General features: G+C 40.9%; 1 protein-coding gene across 2 annotated transcripts in view; it reads left to right on the top strand.

The window, feature by feature from the left end:
• SEMA3E (semaphorin 3E) overlaps positions 1-20,360 on the top strand; it is a 216,847-nt gene that overhangs the window by 188,785 nt on the left and 7,702 nt on the right. For both annotated transcript variants that reach the window (XM_084643934.1, XM_084643935.1), the window contains 4 exons: positions 6,504-6,726; positions 9,166-9,257; positions 11,379-11,420; positions 14,366-14,532. In XM_084643934.1, the coding sequence (XP_084500060.1) occupies positions 6,504-6,726; positions 9,166-9,257; positions 11,379-11,420; positions 14,366-14,532 (524 nt within the window). The remainder of the gene's footprint in view (positions 1-6,503; positions 6,727-9,165; positions 9,258-11,378; positions 11,421-14,365; positions 14,533-20,360) is intronic.

The following is a 20,360-nucleotide window of genomic DNA, read 5'->3' as shown; positions in this document are numbered from 1 at the left end:
CTATATAAAATGTTAAACCAAAAAAGTTAATCCACTGTTTTGAATCTTACTTCAAAGTTCTCATTCAATTTGATGCAGGTTTTGCTCAAAGGATCAAATGGTTCTTAATTTCAATAATATAGGTAAATGCTCAAACTAGGAATAAGGTGCAGATTTTTAACAGTGAGGGTAATTAATCATTGGAACCATTTACCTAGGGATGTGGAGGATTCTCCATCAATTTAAGTCTTTAAATCAGGATTGGGTGTCTTTCCAAAAGATATGTTGTAGCTCAACCAGAATTTATTTTTGATGCAGAAATTATTGGGGTGAAATCCCATTGCCTCTGTTATGCAGAAGGTCAAACCAGACTATCACAATGGTCCCTTCTGGCCTTAATATGTATGTCTGCCAGGACCCTACAGATGGATGGATAGATTTGATCTGAACCAGTTCCCACTTTCTATACCTTCTTCTGAGCATCCTGCTTTCCTTCCATTTGCCAAACTATTCCAACAATTTGCCAATTTTGCCAACATGGAGAAAGTAAATAAAGATTTTTTTTTTTACAAATTTGCGAAGAACAGAGTTGCAACAAGAACATGAATGTGCTTCTTTCTCGACTTTGTTATGACTTTTCCCAGAACTAGATCTTAGTACCAATGCACACTAAGTGAAAAGGAAACCCTGGGGCATACTCTGCAAACATAATAGAGCTGGCCTTTTTCCCATGGCATATTTTGCCAGTATACAGGAGCTGGCATCTGCACAGTTGTTTGTGCCTGGCATATGAGTTTTTATTTGGTGTATTGCCAGATTTCTGACAGGGATCACTTACACATTCCTTGCATAGAAAGAGGGGAAGAATTTCTATGATGGTGCTTCTTCATAGGCATGAACCAGCATCCCTCTCTCAGGCTCCCTCTGAATATCTGTCTCTTATTTTCGATGTCTCTAAGGCTCCCATCACCATGGGATCTAAACACAACTATTCTTACTTGCCACATGGGCTTCAATGCTTTTAAAAAAGTTCTCAGCACATTCACATTCCATGGATATCAATGGTAGCCAAGGGTGCACAGTACCTCTCAAGAGTTTGTTAGCACCTCACAGGATCAGGCCCAGGGTCAAAAAGGCCTGATTCTCCTCTCACTTCCTCTGATGTAAATCAGGAGTAACTGTGTTGAAGTCAAAGGAATTGAACCACGTAAAGCTGTTGTGAATGAGAGGAGAGTCAGACCCCAGATTTTTTCCTCTCCCCATACAGCTCCTTCCCCACAGTCATCTTCTGTGTAACTAATTAGCTGTACAAGGTATTATTACCAGCTGCAATTTTGTTCGGCTCAACAAGCCTTTCCTGTAAAACATCAGCCTCATGCAGATTTTTGGCTGTGTGAGACCCATTTACATATGTAACATGTTTAGCTAAAAGAAAAGGAGGACTTGTGGCACCTTAGAGAGTAACAAATTTATTTGAGCATAAGCTTTCGTGAGCTACAGCATGCTACGCACATGCTACACACATGCTGCTTTGAAATGTCACCCCTTTATCTTTTAATTGGCTAAGGGTTTGTTCTCCTGAGTTTACCAGTGGAGTAAACAGTTTGCTGGTTCATTACTCATGGTATTGCTTTTGCTTTGCTATCTGAGTCAGTATTAAATTTTATACTAAAAACAATCATATTCAAAAATAAACTTTGTGTGCAATCCGTTTATCACAGAATCACAGAAATGAGAGGTAGAAAGGCCAATTAGCTTATCTAGTCCATACCAATGCAGCTTCATTCCCTACTGTGTAATCTCAAATTCACCATCCGGTCTCATTTAAAATGACTGTTGGCTTCTGCAGCTTCTTTTGGGGTAGGAGTCACAAACCAAAATACAATAGAATATATTCCCCTAAAGAGATTATCTGGGGTTTGAACAGTGTAAATGAGATTTATACCATCTTGATGTCACAGGGCTTTTTGTTCCTTTGTGGATGTGGGGACAAGCTGGAGACAAACTTCAGCTATTGGTGCTGAATCAGGATAAAACGACTGGCAAGTAAAATGCCTAATTTTCAGCTAGGAGGTGGAAGGAAACTGAAGTAATCATCTCCCAATGTAATACTTTCTATGAGACTGCTATGCCAGTTATTGGATCTGACAAAATGAGAGAAGTGAGGATGCACCAGAAACAGATTGCAGAATGGTTGATTATTTTACAAAGATTAGATTCTTCTCAACTATTCTGCAAGTCTGTATTCATTCCTTTTTCAGGAAGCAAATCCCCCCTATCCCAGAGCAAGGACTGAGTAAAACTGAATGAGGATTTCCACATTAGTCTCTACATTTCTGTTAGGAAATCTTTTTAAACAAATCTGAATGTTTGAGTTTTCTTTTTTTCTGAGCAAGTCACTAGCACTGAGCCATTAAATGGAACTTTCTGGTAAGAAGGACAAAACACTGTGCTAAATCCTCTGCTACACAGGAACCAAATTCATCCCAGTTGATGGGGAGACCGGTAAAGGAGCTGTGTGCTATTCCAACTTGACACCCATATCATGCCCCTATTCTTCATAGCATCTAGAGGCCCCAACCAAGACCAGGACCCCATTGTGCTATCATCATCACGAAAGGGACATTGCCAACTTGCAAATTCAGTGGCACCTGGATCAGTCTCTGGCAAGGTGCTTACACTAGTCTAATGGTATATTCAGTTTGTGTCCATCACTGGCAATCTTATCGCACCACTCAAGCTTTTGGCAACCATGTGATTGTTGGACACGTAGCAGCATTCCTTGGTATGCATGCTTCAGAATTTGTTGGTCTTCCATTCCAATAATATGTCTATATTAAGAAAGTCGTCCAAACCAAATCAGTGCTGATGGAGGGGTTTGACTTTGAATATCCTGAATATTTCTAATCTTCTCTTGCCACTTGATATGGAGCAGCTGACGAAGATGATGGGAATCAAAAATATCAGTCTGGGGTTCTTCAGCCTTCCCCAGTGCCCGTGTTTCATTGCCATATGATAAAGTTGGTATAATTGTGGTTCCATAAATCCTCAGCTTCACGGCAAGCAAAGTAACCTGAAGGCCCTGAAACAAGGCAGCAACTGCTGTTCTGTGCATGCTTTTGAGCATCCTCCAGCCCTGTCTGTGACTCTGCCCATGTATTTGACTGCTTCCAGCTACTTTTTGCTCTACCAGATTGGACACCAGCTGCAGCAATTCACCAAACTGAGCGAACAAGACAGTGGCATTGGTGTATTTGAGATCTCAAAATAGAATGATCTTCAGGTGAATGCCACTAGTGGCTGCTTCCTCAAGCTTATCCAGCAACCAGTCAATATGGATGTTGAACAATGGTGACATAATGAAGCCTTGCTGAACTCCCATAGAGACAGGAAACAATGCCATGTATCTGTGATTGACTCAGGCACAGAGTTCAATTCCATTAGAGTTCTTCTGTCAATTACACTGTCTTCCTCGGGACACTGAATCGCTCCATTGTGCTAGAAACTATGCAAACAGAGAGTAAGGTCAGTCCCTGGACCTTAAGGGCTAACAGTTTAAATAGAGAAGATAAACAAAAGGTGGGAGCAGAAAGAGAGGGATTGAGGTCAAGGTGAAGCATGTGAGTGACAGAGCCTGAACCCTGAGTCCCAGTTCACTGAATCGTGTTGCCTTCCTAATCTTGAGGGTGTTATGGGACCTGGATCAGCTGGCTATGCTAGCTTTATGCTAGCTGAAGATTCAGCCATTCTTGACTGAGATTTAGGGCAGCTTTAGAGTCATCTGGTGTTGCTTCAGTAGAACAAAGGGACTTTGCATGGACCAGGCACCGGCCCTCTGAGTTTGGGTGTGGGGACCCGACTTTCAGGAGTGCCGTGTTGGTGGTGCCACTTCTTGGAAAGATGTTGGTTGCAATGATCCCAGTGCCTTCTCCATGTTTAGTTAATTCTGAGAGCAATAGTGACAGAAGAAAGTGACAGGTTACAGAGCAGCAGCTGTGTTTGTCTGAATCCGTAAAAAGAAAAGGAGTACTTGTGGCACCTTAGAGACTAACAAATTTATTTGAGCATAAGCTTTCGTAGCTCACGAAGGTTTATGCTCTAATAAATTTCTTAGTCTCTAAGGTGCCACAAGTACTCCTTTTCTTTTTAAAAGAAAGTGACAAATCTTGCTCACCTCTATGAATCAACGTCTATCGATGTTGGCTGTTGGATGAGACTAGGTGGAGTCTATAAATTGGGGGAGAAGAGCAGTTTTAAATCACACAAACCCAGAGCTCACATATTTGGTAGAGCTAGACTGGTTCTGGCAGACTCTAGAGTCTGTAATGTCTGCTGGAAGTATTGCTTTGGTCATGTGAGTAATCAGGCTACTACTCCTTTGTCACATCTAGTGTATTTTTACTGTGGTGCTTCTGAAAACAAGACCAGCTTCCTCAGAAATGATGTTGAAGGGAAACTTTAGAGGCAGCTGCATCTACCAATTCCTTTCTAGAGTTTTTTTATTGTTTTTAATTCAAAAATAAAAGCCTGCAAAGGATCGTTTTGATCAAATCTCTCGAGTTGGAACTTTGCAATGGAACTTGGCAATGCTACTCGATGTGCTGTTCAATCTAGGGAAAGCGGAGGTTCAGCTTGTCTGAAAAACCCCAAACCTTTCCCTTTATTACAAACAGCTGGTGAAACGCCATCCCTAGGCTGATTAGACAATTACTTCAAAGTCAACACTGAGCATTCATGGAGCCAACCCCCATAAGTGGAAACAAACAGCTCCCGCTTTGACAAGTGCAGGAGCTTGTTATTGTCAATTATAGTTGGCTGCAAGTTTAAAATGACCATTTCCAGTAAACATTAAGAGGGTTTTATTTCATTTTATTGATTGAAAATACAATTTAAATAGGGAGAGCCTGCTACTGTGGCTTTTCTTGAAATGCTTCTGAAAACCACACTGTCATGTGGAGATTGGGAGGAAGTGAACGTTACTGAAATATTTCCAGCTTGCTCATAAATGGTTTCAATTAGAGATCATGAGGCAAATTTGAAATGAAGAATCTATGTTAAGTCAGGGGACATTATCCTGTTTTTTTACATAATATTTAAAAATTAACTTTTATGGATAATGCCACAGTTTAGCCCTACAAATAAATTTAACCTAATCAGTAAATTCAATTCAATCACTGACTTATAGTGTGCTTTGCCAAATGGTAGACTGATCAAAGCAAACATTGGCATTTCAGGCTAACCTGTGATATATAATATTGTCATTATGAAGTAGAAATGAGAATTAAATGCAATACCACTAAGCATCTTGAGATGAAGAATTACTGCTGGTGCTGTGGGATTCATTTTTAAATGTGCTTAATTTCCTATTATGGTATGTTTTGCAATCAAAATTAAACTATAGATTGATACCAAATGTTGCTGTTTTGCTCATTTTACATGGCTGGCTGTACTGAGTAGAAAACTTCTTTCTTCCTACTGTCTTACGATTAATGAAAAAAAGCCGAGAACCATTCTGATAACATTTTCAATCAAAATTTGAGGGGAAAAGAGGCACTACACTTTTTGTGAAAAACTAAAAATGTTGATCATGTAAATTTTTCATCAAAAAAATCTTTTTACAAAAAAAGCCATTTTTCCAATAAAATAAACCTCTCTGGGTATGCCTGAAAATGGGCTAGCCTACCCGAGCTAGTTTGAATCCAGCTAACTCAGTAACAACTGCATTGAAGACAGCTCAGCACAGTCAGTAGAAGCCCAGCATGAATCCTGGGTGTATCTTCGGCTCACTAGCCTGCAGAGTCTGAAGCCTGTGCTGCATTGTTTCTGCTGTTGTTACCCATGTTAGCTGGATTCAAGCTAGCCCAAGGAGGCTAGCCTGCGCTCAGCTTTTGCTGCATAGACATAGCCCATGTCTGAAAAACACCTGATCCGCTCTGCTGCTAACGTATTAGAGACATGGAGCTAATTTATTTCTGTAATACGTTATGAGAAGCCTTAACACTGGTTGGAGAACTGCCTTTGCGTAAGTATATGTGTGCATGCATGCATGCACACATATTTATATATACACACACCTGCATGTGTGTAGACAGATACATATGTAGATAGATACATACTGTGGTCAAATTCAAGCTCTCATTGTAATTAAAAGCAGAATCTGGCCCTCGGTATACATTTGGGACCAAACCAGAAATGTCTTTTCCTTAATAAGAACTAAATAAACTCCTGTTGACTTCAGCCAGAGTTCTGTTTGAGCGAAGACTCAGCTCATTAGCAGATCTTTGCCCCTGCTTCCTTCTCATTGCTAGTCACCCACTGTCTGCTGCTCGGACTTTGCCTTCCAGCAGTTTCATCTTCTTTCATGCCCCCTTTATTCCCTAATCCCTCAAACGCCCATGCCTTCTCTTCTCCTGGGAGCTGTGGAGAGTCAGCATCCTTGAGAATGAGGCCTATACCATATATCATCTATGCCAGCATTAAAAAAAAATCCATGTATATAACCAGCCTATCACATGTTTTTACAGTGTGCCAGCAAAGTCAATGGCGGGCTGTATGGTACCACCAAAGACTATCCTGACGAAGCTGTCCGTTTTGCAAGGAGCCACCCACTGATGTATCAGCCCATCAAACCTGTTCATAAAAGGCCAATACTTGTGAAAACCGATGGCAAGTACAACCTAAAACAAATATCGGTGGATAGAGTGGAAGCTGAAGATGGGCAATACGATGTCTTGTTTATTGGCACAGGTAAATAAAAAAGATGGTATCTTATCTTTTTTCCTCCCACTTTCAACAAACCTATGACACCTCTCCAAGATTAAGCTGTTTCTGTTTGACAGGCGTCAAGTCTAATCCTAATAAATAATCATACTCAACATTTCCATAGCACGTTTTATCTGTAGAGCACCAAATGCAAGGAGAGATTACAAGTCCCTGTTTCACCACTGGAGAATCTGAGGCAGCAATTTATCTAAGGTCATTGAGCAGACCTGTGGCAGAAATAAAAATAACAAGGGCTGGAAAAAAAGGATTAAAAACTGGAGCCTAGGTTTTTAAGAATGGGAGCCTAAAATACAGTTCCTGCAAAGGGAGCTGATTTTTCAAAAGTGCAATTCCCAGTGATCACAGTTCAGTGCCACACCTGAGACCCAGATTCAGAAGATATTAAAATAAGTTGTCTGATTTTTAAAAAAGTCAGTGCAAGCTGCTGGCTTTATTACTTACTCTGGGGACCACACGTCTAGAGGCTGGTGTTAAATAGAAGCAGTCAGTTTTTAGACCTACACTGTGATGCAGTACCAGGAACTGGTCATTGGAAGAAGGGATTGCCCCATCGTGCAATTCAAAAATAAGCTGCAAAAAGTTTGAGTTCTGCCATGTTTTCAGACATCCCTAATACATTTTGATTTCTCAAAATACCTTTTTTTTAGCACCCATAAAACAACTTTGGAAAAGGTCAAATATGTCACAAACTTTCATATTTTGACGTCTGGGCAGGCACACAGAATGTCAACATCCTTTAATGCCTAACTGTTCTTCGGAACTTAAGAAAACGTAAATAAGGCCTGGAAATAGACTTGAATCTTTGCAATATCGAACTTATCTGGAAATAATTGAAAGATTCATACTTCTAAATTTTATCATAGCAACAGGGATTACTTGCCACAGGCACTAATGGCCAGTTTGCCAAACAAAAAGCATTTAGTGCAAGCTATCTTTTAACTAATTAAATTTAGATGGAAACCATATTTCACTGTTCAAAGGATACAAAAGAAGTGTGCTTGTAGAATAGCAGGGTGTGCTTTACATTAATACTGTTTTCTAAACTTTTACATTTTGGTTCCAGTATGTGGTGAAATTAATCACATGCCATGTTCCTTGTCATGTATGTGTCTGTGCTGGATTTCATAACATTGACTGTATATTTTATGCTTTACACTTGTATATATAGTAAAACTTGCATGTTCAGAAAAGCAAATAGGTCTCTGATCAAGCAAAAGAAAAACTGTAGCCAGCAGAGCCACTCACCATAGTTAAGTAGGTGCTTAAGTACTCTGCTGGACTGGCGCCTAACTGCAGCTTATTCTTCTCTTTATAATTTGTTCTTTGGCGAAAAGAATTTCCAGCACAGCAATCTTGGGTTCGGCAACTTTGAGCCCAATCATGCAGTGTTTACTCTGGCAAAAAATTCAGGGGTGCCCTGGGTATTATTTTGCAGGAAAGGGTCAATCTTCCTCTATCTAGATCTAACACATGAAGTGTTCATGTGGTCTAACTATGAATTGAGTTGTTTGAATGGCTTATCAAAGAGGAAGTCTAAACTTCAGGGTTAACATTCCACAACATGCTTGTCAGCTGGATTCACAGAGGAACTTAGTTATGAAAATCTGAGCTCCGGGCAGTAATTCCTTTTGACTGTTCCCTCAAAAAATGGACCTCTTTGATCCATTTTTTCTTTGAGGAGAGGTGTTGGAGCCTACTTGAATGGCTCCTTTTTATGTGCATCTCCTTTATCTCTCCCTGAACTTTTTTTTTCCCCCTGGTGCCTCTCTGGTTAATTTCTTTCTCCTGTAAATCAGAGATGAGTGAGAATAACAGGAGACCAGGAAGCAGCAATTGCTGCTGCTGATGACAAACTCGCAGCCTCGGAAAAATAAGGGATATTTAATAACAGGCAGCAAGACAAAATGAAGCAGAGGGAGACCAACAGCTATTCCAATGTGTTAATTTATTGTAACACAACTGCAGTGGGAGGCAGTATCATATAGTGAGTGGATTGACCACGGAACCGAGAGACAGGGCAACCTCAACTGTGTTCCTGACTCTACTACTTACTTGCTGGGTGGTCTTGATCCAATGACTTAACCCTTAAAGATCTCAGGCCCAGATCCTTAAAGACATTTAGGCACCTAGCTCCCATTGAACTAAGTGGGAGTTAGGAACCTGACTACCTTTGAAGATTTAGGCCTCCATTTCCTAATTTGATGTCACATGTATTTTTATGTTCAAGATTCAAAAGCAAAGTGGATAATAAAAGAACTAATAATATGAAATATATTTCCAAGTTTGGTAGGTTTTTATTATTTAGGTTTTATCAGTTTAAAGAAGTTATTTTGATCTTCGTCAACTGACAAATTAATATTACTACCAGTTATGAATTATAGGGTGTTTTCTATTTGCTTCCAGATAATGGGATTGTGTTGAAAGTCATTACAATTTACAACCAGGACACAGAATCAATGGAAGAAGTGATTCTTGAAGAAATGCAAGTATTCAAGGTACAATGCCCTGTGTAAGAAACATATATCCAACTGTCACAAATCTAAATTAAAATGCCTACAGTGTATCAATATGAGTGAAAATACAATATCTGTGTGCAGTGAAACCCTCTGATGAGACTCTAGTTTTTTCACAGGAAATCTTCATTATAAACAGAGGTTTAATTGAACCAGAGTTGCACACTGAATACTGAAAGAACTGAAACAAGTCAGGAATTTCACTCTATGGTTTAAATCACAGAAATGCAGAGCTGCAATGTTCTCGAGAAGTCGTGTAGTCCGGCAGGCCCAAGTAAAACTAGACGATCCCTGAGAGGTGTTCGTCCAACCTGTTCTTAAAAACCTCTATTGATTGATTGGATTCCACCGCCTCCCTTGGTACCTATTCCAGCATCTAACTGCCCTTATAGTTAGAGAGTTTTTCCTAATATCTACCCTAACTCTCCCTTGGTGCAGATTAAGTCAATTGCTTCTTGTCCTATCTTCAGTGGACATGAAGAACAATTGATAAAGGGCTCTTTATAATAGCCCTTAACATATTTGAAGATTGTTATCAGATCCCACTTCAGTCTTCTTTTCTCAAGACTAAACATACTAATTTTTTTAACTCTTTCCTCATATATCAGGTTTTCTAAACATCTTTGTTGCTCTCCTATGGACTCTCCTATTTGTCCACATCTTTCTTAAAATGTGATGCCCGAAACTGGACTCAGTACTCCAGCTGAGGCATCACCAAAGCAAAGTAGAAGGGCAATTACCTCCTATATCTTACATAATGATACTTCTGTTAATACACTGCAGAATTATATTAGCCTTTTTCACAGCTGCATCACATTGTTGGCTCATATTCAATTTGTGATCCTCTATAACCCCCAGATCTTTTTCTGCAGTACTACTGCCTAGCCAGTTATTACTCATTTTAAATTTGTACTTTTGATTTTTCCTTCCTAAGTGTAGTACTTTTAACTTGTCTTTATTGAATTTCATCAACTCCAAATTGTAAAGGTCATTTAAAATTCTAATCCAGCCCTCCAAAGTACTTGTAACCCCTCCCAGTTTGGTGCCATCCACAAATTTTATGAGCATACGCCCAATGCCATTATTCAAACCATTCATGAAAATGTTGAATCGTTCTGGACCCAGGACAGATCTCTGCGGGACCCTAAGCAATAAGTCCTCCCAGTTTGACAGCAAACTATTTGAGCATGGTTTTCCAACTAGTTGTGCAGTTTAATCTAGACCATATTTCCCTAATTTGCTTATGAGAATGTCTTATGTTCAGACAGAGCCTGTAAGATTTTAGGCTATTTTATAGGAAGAAGACTAACTACTTGATTTTATCCCTCCCTAAAAAATAGTCAATTAAGCATCTAAATGGGTTAAATTGCAAGCATAAAATTGCACCCAGGTTACTGGAGATTTAGTGAAGGTCCAGCTAAAAACCAGGGCCCAGAAAGAGAAATTCAGTCTATGCTGTGGGCCAAATCTTGAGTCCCTGCTTAGAAAAATTTCCTCTTGCATTCAATAAGAATTTTGCCTGATTAAAAATCACAGTTTTTGGTGTGTAGCAAACTAGATATAATGAAATCCTACCCACAGAGGCACTACAGGGCTTGGACCAATAAGTGGGACCCAGTGTAAGTTCTCAGTATAGTCGATGAGAATTCTGTTCTGCCAGTGTCACAGGAAGTCTGAGAAAAAGACAAAGGGACAATGCCACGAGTTGGAATGCCTGATAATTTAATCTTATCTATAGTCAGCCTGCCATGTATAAAGAACACTCCGCTTGTCATATTGAAGTGAGACAAATGGGATCGGTGAAACCAGGACTTGACATGACTGCCGTGCTCCCATTAGATTTGATATTGTTCTCTGAATTAAAAACGTATGGTTTTTAAAAATCACTTTTTATAAAAATAATAGTTCTCAATTTCCTTCATTTACTCTACTCTGACAAAGAGTCCTAGAGAAAATGAGGGTACTTCACATGGTATAGAGAGGAGAGCCTCATATCTTGAGTAAATACTAATACTCTTTCTGTTAAATGTACAGTCATCATAAACAAGGCATTTCTTTTGATTTCCATGTAAAGCAAAGGACTAATCTCTTATTTTTTTTCAGGTGCCAGTTCCTGTTATTTCTATGGAAATATCGTCAAAGAGGGCAAGTATTTTTCTGTGTTTAAAATAACATGACTCTGTAACTGAAATGTGGCAAAGATCTAAACTGTATATAGCTGGGCACTGTATATAAAGAGATCAGGTCAAGTAATATATGCTAATATTTTAATATAAACTCATAGTTAATCATGCTCTACTTTTTATGAAACATTTAGGTTTTTCATTGCTGAATAAATCTGCGGCATTCACATTAGCATCCATTTTAAAGCAAGTGAAAAGCAATCTAATTCAAGAGTTGCTGGCATAGTAATCGCAGAAGGAATCGCTTGAGAGACAGGGACTTTGTTGCTGATAAATTTGAAGTGATTTAGCAAGGGAGCATGGGGATTTCAGTGTAAGGAAGCCTCCTTTGTACTCCGCACCTTCATATTCAGTGGCCCCAGAGAGTGTTGGGCATGATTTAAATCACAGTTTCTGAGTGTCTGCCAGAGAGGGTATGATTCAAGTGATCTTCATGATGCTCCTAGCTCTTTCTCTCATTGGGCACAAAAGACCCAGCTGGGAATCTCCATATCAGTCCAAGCTGGCCCCAGATCTTCATTTTAACAGAGGATGGCTGAATATCAGTTCAAATGATTGGTGTCAGTCTGGTTAGGGGGAGGAATTCTAAACTGAGTCCATGGCTTTCTGGGGCAGAAAGGGCTGAGCACCACAAAGGGCTGTTGGGGGAGACCCCTCTCTCCCTGATAAACAGAAATCTGGTTGGTTTGAACAAGATCAGGACCAACCCTCCCTCTCATGGGGCTACTGAACGTGAACGTGGGCAGCACAAAGGAGGCTCTCCTGGCCCGGAAATCTGCATGCTCTGGTGGCCAATCACTTTACATTGATCAGCAACAGATTTTTCCTTAGTCCCTGTTTCCCTCAAGTTATTCCCTGCTGTGATTATTGTGCCAGCAATTCATGAGTCAGATTGATCTTCCACTTGCTTTGATAATATGAACCCCACAGATCGCAGTGAAAACCTGAGTGTTTCATAATGAAACAGAGCGTGATTAACTAATGTGAATGAGTTCACATTTAAATATCACACACTATTAGATGATCTCGCTCTTATATGCACTTATATGCATTTCACATTTTTGTCACATTGTATACACTCACGTGTGTATATGTTATAGGTGGTGCAGGTAGCAACACCTACGGTTGCCCAGTAATTCCCAGTGTAATACCCTGTTTTCAGTTGCTTATAGTTTTGCCAAACTTTACCTGCTTTGGCTGAAATTTTTCATGCCAGGGTGTTTGCCTCGGGCTGACTTTAAAGTTTCAGCAAAAATGGTTCAGCCATTTCTGAGTGTGAAATAAGAGGAAAATACATTGTTTCACCCATGGTAACAAATTGGTTTGAAATTCTTTTTTAGAAGCTCTAGTGTCTCCATGTTTTGGAGCAGGGACATAAAATTGGGCACAGAGGTCACCCTGGCATCAGGGATGTGCCTTTTGCAGATCCCATGAAAAACACCCCAAAATGGCCAAGTTATGAGCCTTTGAAAAAAATCTCAGTTCACACATGCTCAGTAGTGACTTGTTAGAGTTTGGCTGGTAATTCTCAGAAAATTCCACTGCACTGAGCATGCTTCAGCCCCATACAATGCCCCACCCCTCAGAGCAAGAGAACTTGTTCCACCAGAGCTGCAGGAGCTGAGCAGGTCTTTCCCTGCTATTGCTCCTTCCAGTGACTATGGTCCACTGTCATGCCTGGCACCGGAACTTAAAGCAGGAAGATTGTTTGTGAGTGTGTGTGTGCTCTCAATGACGCTCCCGACACATACCTTTCTGGCACCCCTCAGCAAGGAGGAGGAGGAGCAAGCAGCCTGACTTGAGTGCAGAGAGGTGAGGTGCAAGGAGAAGAGCAGGAGTAAGGGTTGTGGGGAGGGGAGATAGGAGCAGATGAAGGTAGCTGTGATCTCATCAGGAGCAGAGATCTGGGGAAAGGAATGGACAAGAACAGAGGAGGGTGAGGGGATAGCAGCATACATGGGGGCAGGTGCAGGAGCAGAGGGGAGGAGGGGATAGGCACATGAGGCAAAAAGGTTAAGAGCTGGGCAGAGGATAGGAGCAGAGGAGTGGGACTGAGGCAAGAGCTTGTACCAGATAGGGGAGAGAGGCAAGAGGAGGTGGGAGAGGGCCCTGTGCTAGGGGGAAGAGAAAATATAGGAACAGAGGTGGGGGGAATGGAGTGGAGTGGGGGGATAGGAGCAGGAACTGAAGAGGGAGGAAGTGGGTAGAAACAGAGTTAGACAGGTATAGTGAGGAGAGAGAGAGAGAAGGGTTTATAACCACTAGAACACACTCCCCTACGGAGCCTAGAATTGAACCCAGGAGTCCGGACTCTCAGCGTTCCTTTGCTGTCTCTCAAACAGCTGTGAAACCCTCTGGCAAAGTTTGTCTCATCCCCATCTTGTGCTGGCCCACAGAGATAATAAGAGCGTAAATCTGCTGCCAGTTTTTCAATTGGCTCGAGTGCCAGAGCTCTGTGCTGGGACTCTATAGGTCCACATCCTGCTGATAACCCACAAAGGGGATTATTATGGTTCCACATGATGGAATTTCTGTTTTTTCAGTTTGCTTTTTTAAACACTTAGAAAATTACATCCAGAAAAACTACATTAAAAGAATGTTAAGGTCAAGCACTTTCAAAGTCAAGCACTCAAAAGTTAGGAAATACCAGAATTGAGCTTGCCTGTGCAATCTTAATTCTGCCCTTTTCTGCATATGCATTATGTGCGTCCTTTAATTATATGACCACATACAATTATATGACCTGCCTCATACAGTGCACAGGGTAGCTCTCCAAGAGGGCAGAAGGGAATTAAGCGTGCATGGGCAACTGTAAAGCTGGCATTTTCTAAAGTTCAAGTGGCAAATGATCTTGTCTTTTCCTAGTAGATGCTCTGTCCATAACAGTGTGTGCTACATTTTCTACAGCAACAACTGTATGTTGGATCTGAGTCTGCCGTAGCACAAGTGAAGTTCCATCAGTGTGATATGTATGGCACAGCCTGCACTGACTGCTGCCTAGCAAGAGATCCTTACTGTGCTTGGGATGGGATATCCTGTTCTAGATACTATCCCACAGGAATGCAGGCAAAGAGGTGAGAACTGTATTTTGCTACAAAATCCTCTTTGCATAATAATTATTTAAAGAGTTCCTATTGCAACAGAAATGGTTTCCTTTCTCCCCCTCGTATAAATAACTGAACAATGATATACTTTAGCTAATGATTTATTAACCCAGCCTTAGGGAATACAGAAGGATAAATGAACATGCTGACATGCACAGATGTTAAGTGCACACACTTCTTAGGAGCTAGACACACTGAGTGTTAAACAAATGTCTGATGTTCCCAATGCTACAGCTTGAAGACACGACTTCATTCTCTACAATGTGCAATAATTTATTTGGATTGTATTTGATGGTGAACTATATAATGCAACAGCCTATAAAAAGAAAGAAAGCAAGCAAATATATTAACAGCCAAATATCATTGTAAGACATATTCAAACAGTGCCTAGATCTCTATCAATATATTGTAATGATTATTACATAAGTCGGCAAAAGGGCATATTATTTATGATACAGTCCTTTCCTTGATTTACTTTTAATTGCTACTTCTGCAAAAACATGCTCATATTTATTAGAACTACAACTTGGCCATTTTCAACAGGTTTCAGAGTAACAGCCGTGTTAGTCTGTATCCGCAAAAAGAAAAGGAGTACTTGTGGCACCTTAAAGACTAACCAATTTATTTGAGCATGAGCTTTCGTGAGCTACAGCTCACTTCATCAGATGCATGCCGTGGAAACTGCAGCAGACTTTATTTATACACAGAGAATATGAAAAAATACCTCCTCCCACCCCACTGTCCTGCTGGTAATAACTTATCTAAAGTGATCATCAGGTGGGCCATTTCCAGCACAAATCCAGGTTTTCTCACCCTCCACCCCCCCACACAAATTCACTCTCCTGCTGGTGATAGCCCATCCAAAGTGACAACTCTTTACACAATGTCCATTTCCTGCACAAATCCAGGTTCCCCTGGATTTGTGCAGGAAATGGCCCAACTTTATTATCATGCACATTGTGTAAAGAGTTGTCACTTTGGATGGGCTATCACCGGCAGGAGAGTGAATTTGTGTGGGGGGGTGGAGGGTGAGAAAACCTGGATTTGTGCTGGAAATGGCCCACCTGATGATCACTTTAGATAAGCTATTACCAGCAGGACAGTGGGGTGGGAGGAGGTATTTTTTCATATTCTCTGTGTATAAATAAAGTCTGCTGCAGTTTCCACGGCATGCATCCGATGAAGTGAGCTGTAGCTCACGAAAGCTCATGCTCAAATAAATTGGTTAGTCTCTAAGGCACCACAAGTACTCCTTTTCTATTTTCAACAGGGTTACTTTGAATTAATGCAAAGATGTGTTCCTTTTGTACTGAGAGGCTGCTGAAAAAACAGTGAGGATGACGCAGTCCATGATCTCTCCAAATCCACCAGTGCTCTCTTAAAAACAAAACAAAACACAGGCCTATGGTTTTTCTTCATCCACGATATCTCATGCTTGTCCTCCCATGACTCTGGAAGCTTGGTAGTCTCAAACCCATTGCTAACTGTCGCTAGGCAAAATGAATGCTTCTGTGATTTTTGAAAAAGTATGGGAAGAGAATTGGATAGCGCAGTCTTTTGGATAGAATACCTCATAGCCATAAAAGATTCAGCTAAAGAAAGAACCTATCAGAGCATTCTGTCTTTGCAAGATCCAAGTTAAGCTAAGTAGGAATTCCATGACATGTCTACACATTGTATCAGATCCTCCTTGCATAACTCATGGAAGCAGTCCCAATGGAGTAAATGGAGACCACACACTTGCCTAAAACGAGAAGAATCTGGCTCAGATTGATACAGTCCTGGAAAGTATTGATGGAACACATACATCATCCGTTATATTCTGGGCCAGTGAGCATTGTTCCCTACTGTATAAGCAGGAATTGGATGATCATAATTATATTGCAAATTAGATACTCATCTAATCACGTAAATGCCCTGGAGATTCCTGATTAATCTATTTAACTAGGAACTTGTGTGGTGCAGATAGCCTCATGCTGTCTTGCTAATGCACCTCAACAAGATTCTGGAGGGTCTGTCTCTGGAGACGAGAGAGTAGTTCAATCTCTCCATTCACTGCTGTTAAGTGCTAGCTATGGTAATGGAGGCTTTGTGATGTCCACTATTAACTGGACTTGAGACCACAAACTTACTTCACATGTGGGAGGTCACTGAACAGATAGTAACAACTTTGCTTCACTATCCAGCTGGTTCAGGGTGGAGAGACTGGGCTGCTGGAAAAAGTAGGTCTCGGTAGAGAGTATGGAGCCCTTCACCCTGCACCACCACCACCTTTCAACGCTTCTGGGTAAGATGCGGGTCTGTGGTGGCTGCCTGCATTCTGGAATCGTGCAGAGATGTTGACCAGCTCAGCACTCAGCACCCCAGAAGATGTGTGTTTGAGTTAGGGTTAGCCATGTCTCTGTTCTCCAACTTCCCCCTGCCTTGTGGGTGGAGGGCTGCCTTAGGGAGTAACCAAAGGCACAGCAAAAAACATCAGTAAACACTCATGCCCTTACACATGTGGAATGATTGTGTTTGTTTCTGGCAGCCCCAATGACATCATGCCTCTCTCTGCCATTTTCATGCAGCCCTCCCCTTCCTTGATTTGGTCCTAATGCTAGCCTAGCAGCTTGAATTTGGCCCTGATTGAATGGAAGTGAACACCATATATTTGGGTTGGGTTTGGAATCTTAAAATCAGTCATAATTAATAGTGCAAACTCAAGCAGAAATACGTCTGGGTAGTTAATTCCACCCCTCCTTTAAAACTTAATGAGTGTAAGGCATGAAGTGTGTTTAGACAAACATGAAATAGAAAACCTGCAGGCTACTACATGTTGTTAAGTATGTTGCTAAAGAATGTTGTTACTGCTGCCAGATTGTTCTGGCTGCTCAGTACTTCTGTTCTTGGAGCTCCGGTGCTATCAGCACTAGAAGAGAGTGCAGCCTGCTAATTCAGCAGACCTCAGTGTTATAAAGAAAGAATGACCATAGGCATTGTTTGGTGACAAAGGCACTCAGCCAGGTTTATAGAGCTAAAGGTCCTGGTTTCTAATCCCACAACCATGATAACTACATGGTAACTCCAATTCAACATTGCACTAGAGTGCATTGTTGTTTTTAAGCACATGTGTAAGTCTATGCCTATAGAAAACACTTAAGCATGCGATTAACTGTAAGCATGTATTTAAGTCCTAAAATGGGATTAAACATATGTTTAAAGTTAAATTGATGTTTAAGTGATTTGTAGAATAAGGACCTAAATGCTAACCCCAAAGTCAACATGGTATTAAAAACTAAAATGAGTGAACATGAGTGGCTGGTAAAGAAGGATATTGCTATAATAGTAATCACAGAAACTTGATGGAATGATGACACTCAAGGGTACAAAATAAATAGTAATGACAGAATAGATCATGCTGATGGGGGAGTGGCACTATATGTGAAAGAAAACATGGAGTCAAATTTGTACCAATCTTACATGAATCAAACTGTACAATGTAATCTCTATGGATATAAATTCCATGACCAGGATGGTGATGGTGATTGTGAAATGCTCAGGGAGATTAGACAGGCTATAAAAATAAAAAATCTCAGTAATAATGGGGGATTTCAACTATCCCCATATTGACTGGGTACATGTCACTTCAGGACAGGATGTACAAATAAAATTTCTAGACACCATTAATGTCTGCTTCTTAGAGCAGCTAGTCCTGGAACCCACGAGGGGAAAGGCGATTCTTGATTTAGTCCTAAACAGAGCAAAGGATCTGGTCCAAGAGGTGATTATAGCTGACCTGCTCAGTCATAGTGACCATAATATACTTAAATTTAACATCCTTGTGGTGGTGGGTGAAAAGGACACCAAAGAAGCCCACCACAGTAATATTTAACTTCAGAAAGGGGAAACAACAAAAAAATGAGGAAGCTAATTAAATGGAAATTAAAAGGAACAGTCACAAGAGTGAAATGCCTGCAAGCTGCATGGACATTTTTTAAAAACACGATAATAGGGGCTCAAATTAAATGTATACCCAAGGCATCCTTTAAAAATTGGAAGTAAAATCCAACTGAGGAAAATAGAAAAGAGCATAAACTCTGGGATGTCAAGTATAAGAGTATAATTAGGCCGGCCCAAAGGATGTGAGGGAGATTCCCACACCTGAACCATTCTTTTTAGGTGACAAATCTAAGGAACTGTCCCAGATTGAGATGTCTGTAAAGGAGGTTTTGGAACAAATTGAAAAATTAAACAGTAATAAGTCATGAGGACTAGATGGTATTCACCCAAGAGTTCTGAAGGAATTCAAATATGAAATTGAAGAACTACTAACTATGGTATGTAATTATGACGGTGTGTACCAAGCCTTTTGAGGCCCCCTGCTGGAGGCCTCATGGTCGTACCACACCGCCTGGGTGTTCCAGGCTAGACTAGAAAGGCTTAAGGGAAGCAGCCAATCGGCATGCAGCAGGCTTATATAAAAGGAGTTTCAAGGCCTGAGCAAGTCAGGTCCTGGCTGGGACCAGAGGGGCAAGGAACAGTATTTGTTATTGGTCACAGGCAATCAAGAAGAGAATCAGAAGAAGGGCTCTGGTGGGACTTGCATGAAGTGAGAAGGAAGAGGATTTGAGAACTTCAGTCATGAGGTCAGGGTGAAGAGAAGGGGGCTATGTGGGAAAAGGCCCAGGGAATAACAGCATGAAAGTGAAGGAAGCAGTATGGGGCTGCTGTATATGAGGTCCCTGGGCTGGGACCCAGAGTAGTGGGCAGGTCCAGGTCCCCCCACCAGCCAATGCTGGAGTGGCTTAAGCCCCAAAAATGGGATATGACTAGTATAAAAGTCCAATAAAAGGGATTTAAAGGTACCCAGAGACATGACTGAAGACCCTGGTGAGGATAGACTTACAGTTCTGGTGGGACTCTTTACTAATCCCGAAGAAGGGGATAAGTTTCCTATAGAAGCGAGAGCAGAGGTCTGAACTTAAAGGAGCCCAAAAGGGGCAGAAGAGAGAAGGCATCCTCAGGAAGGAGAGGCTGAGTCCATCTTGAGCCAGGGAATTGAATGACTTTACTTCATATTCATTTTGGACTTGAATGCCCAAGAAGCAGTTTATCCATTTTACAACAATGTGACTTGGCCAGAGGACTGAGCTACTGAAGACCCACCTAATGAGGCCAATAACATACAGGAGTTCCAGGACGAGAAAAGGATGCAGCACCACACCCAGCTGACAGAAGGCACTGCCGAGAGGAGAGTGCCCTGTCTCAGTCACCTATTACTTAAAACAGCTTCTGTACCAGATGGCTGGAGAATAGCTACCAAATGCCAATTTTTAAAAAAGGCTCCAGAGGTGATCCTGGCAATTACAGACCAGTAAGCCTAATTTCAATACCAGGCAAATTGGTTGAAACTATAGTAAAGAACATAATTATCAAACACATAGAAGAACATGATTTGTTGGGAAAGGGTCAACACAACTTTTGTAAAGGGAAATCATGCCTCACCAATCTATTAGAATTCTTTGAAGAGGTCAACAAGCATGTGGACAAGTGTTATCCCATGGATAGTGTACTTGGACTTTCAGACAGCTTTTGACAAGGTCCATCACCAAAGGCTCTTAAGCAAACTAAGCAGTCATGGGATAAAAGGGGAGATCTTCTCATGGATCAATAATTGGTAAAAAGACAGCAAACAAAGAGTAGGAATGAATGCTCAGTTTTCACAATGGAAAGCTAAATAGTGATGTCCTGAGGGATTTATACTGGGACCACTGTTGTTCAACATATTCATAAATGATCTGGAAAAAGAGGTAAGC

Source organism: Lepidochelys olivacea (assembly GCF_965140295.1).
Source record: "Lepidochelys olivacea isolate rLepOli2 genome assembly, chromosome: 1".
NCBI classification, from domain to species: domain Eukaryota; kingdom Metazoa; phylum Chordata; order Testudines; family Cheloniidae; genus Lepidochelys; species Lepidochelys olivacea.
The sequence above is the reverse complement of the archived record's forward strand: the minus strand, read 5'-3'. Positions and strand labels throughout refer to the sequence as shown.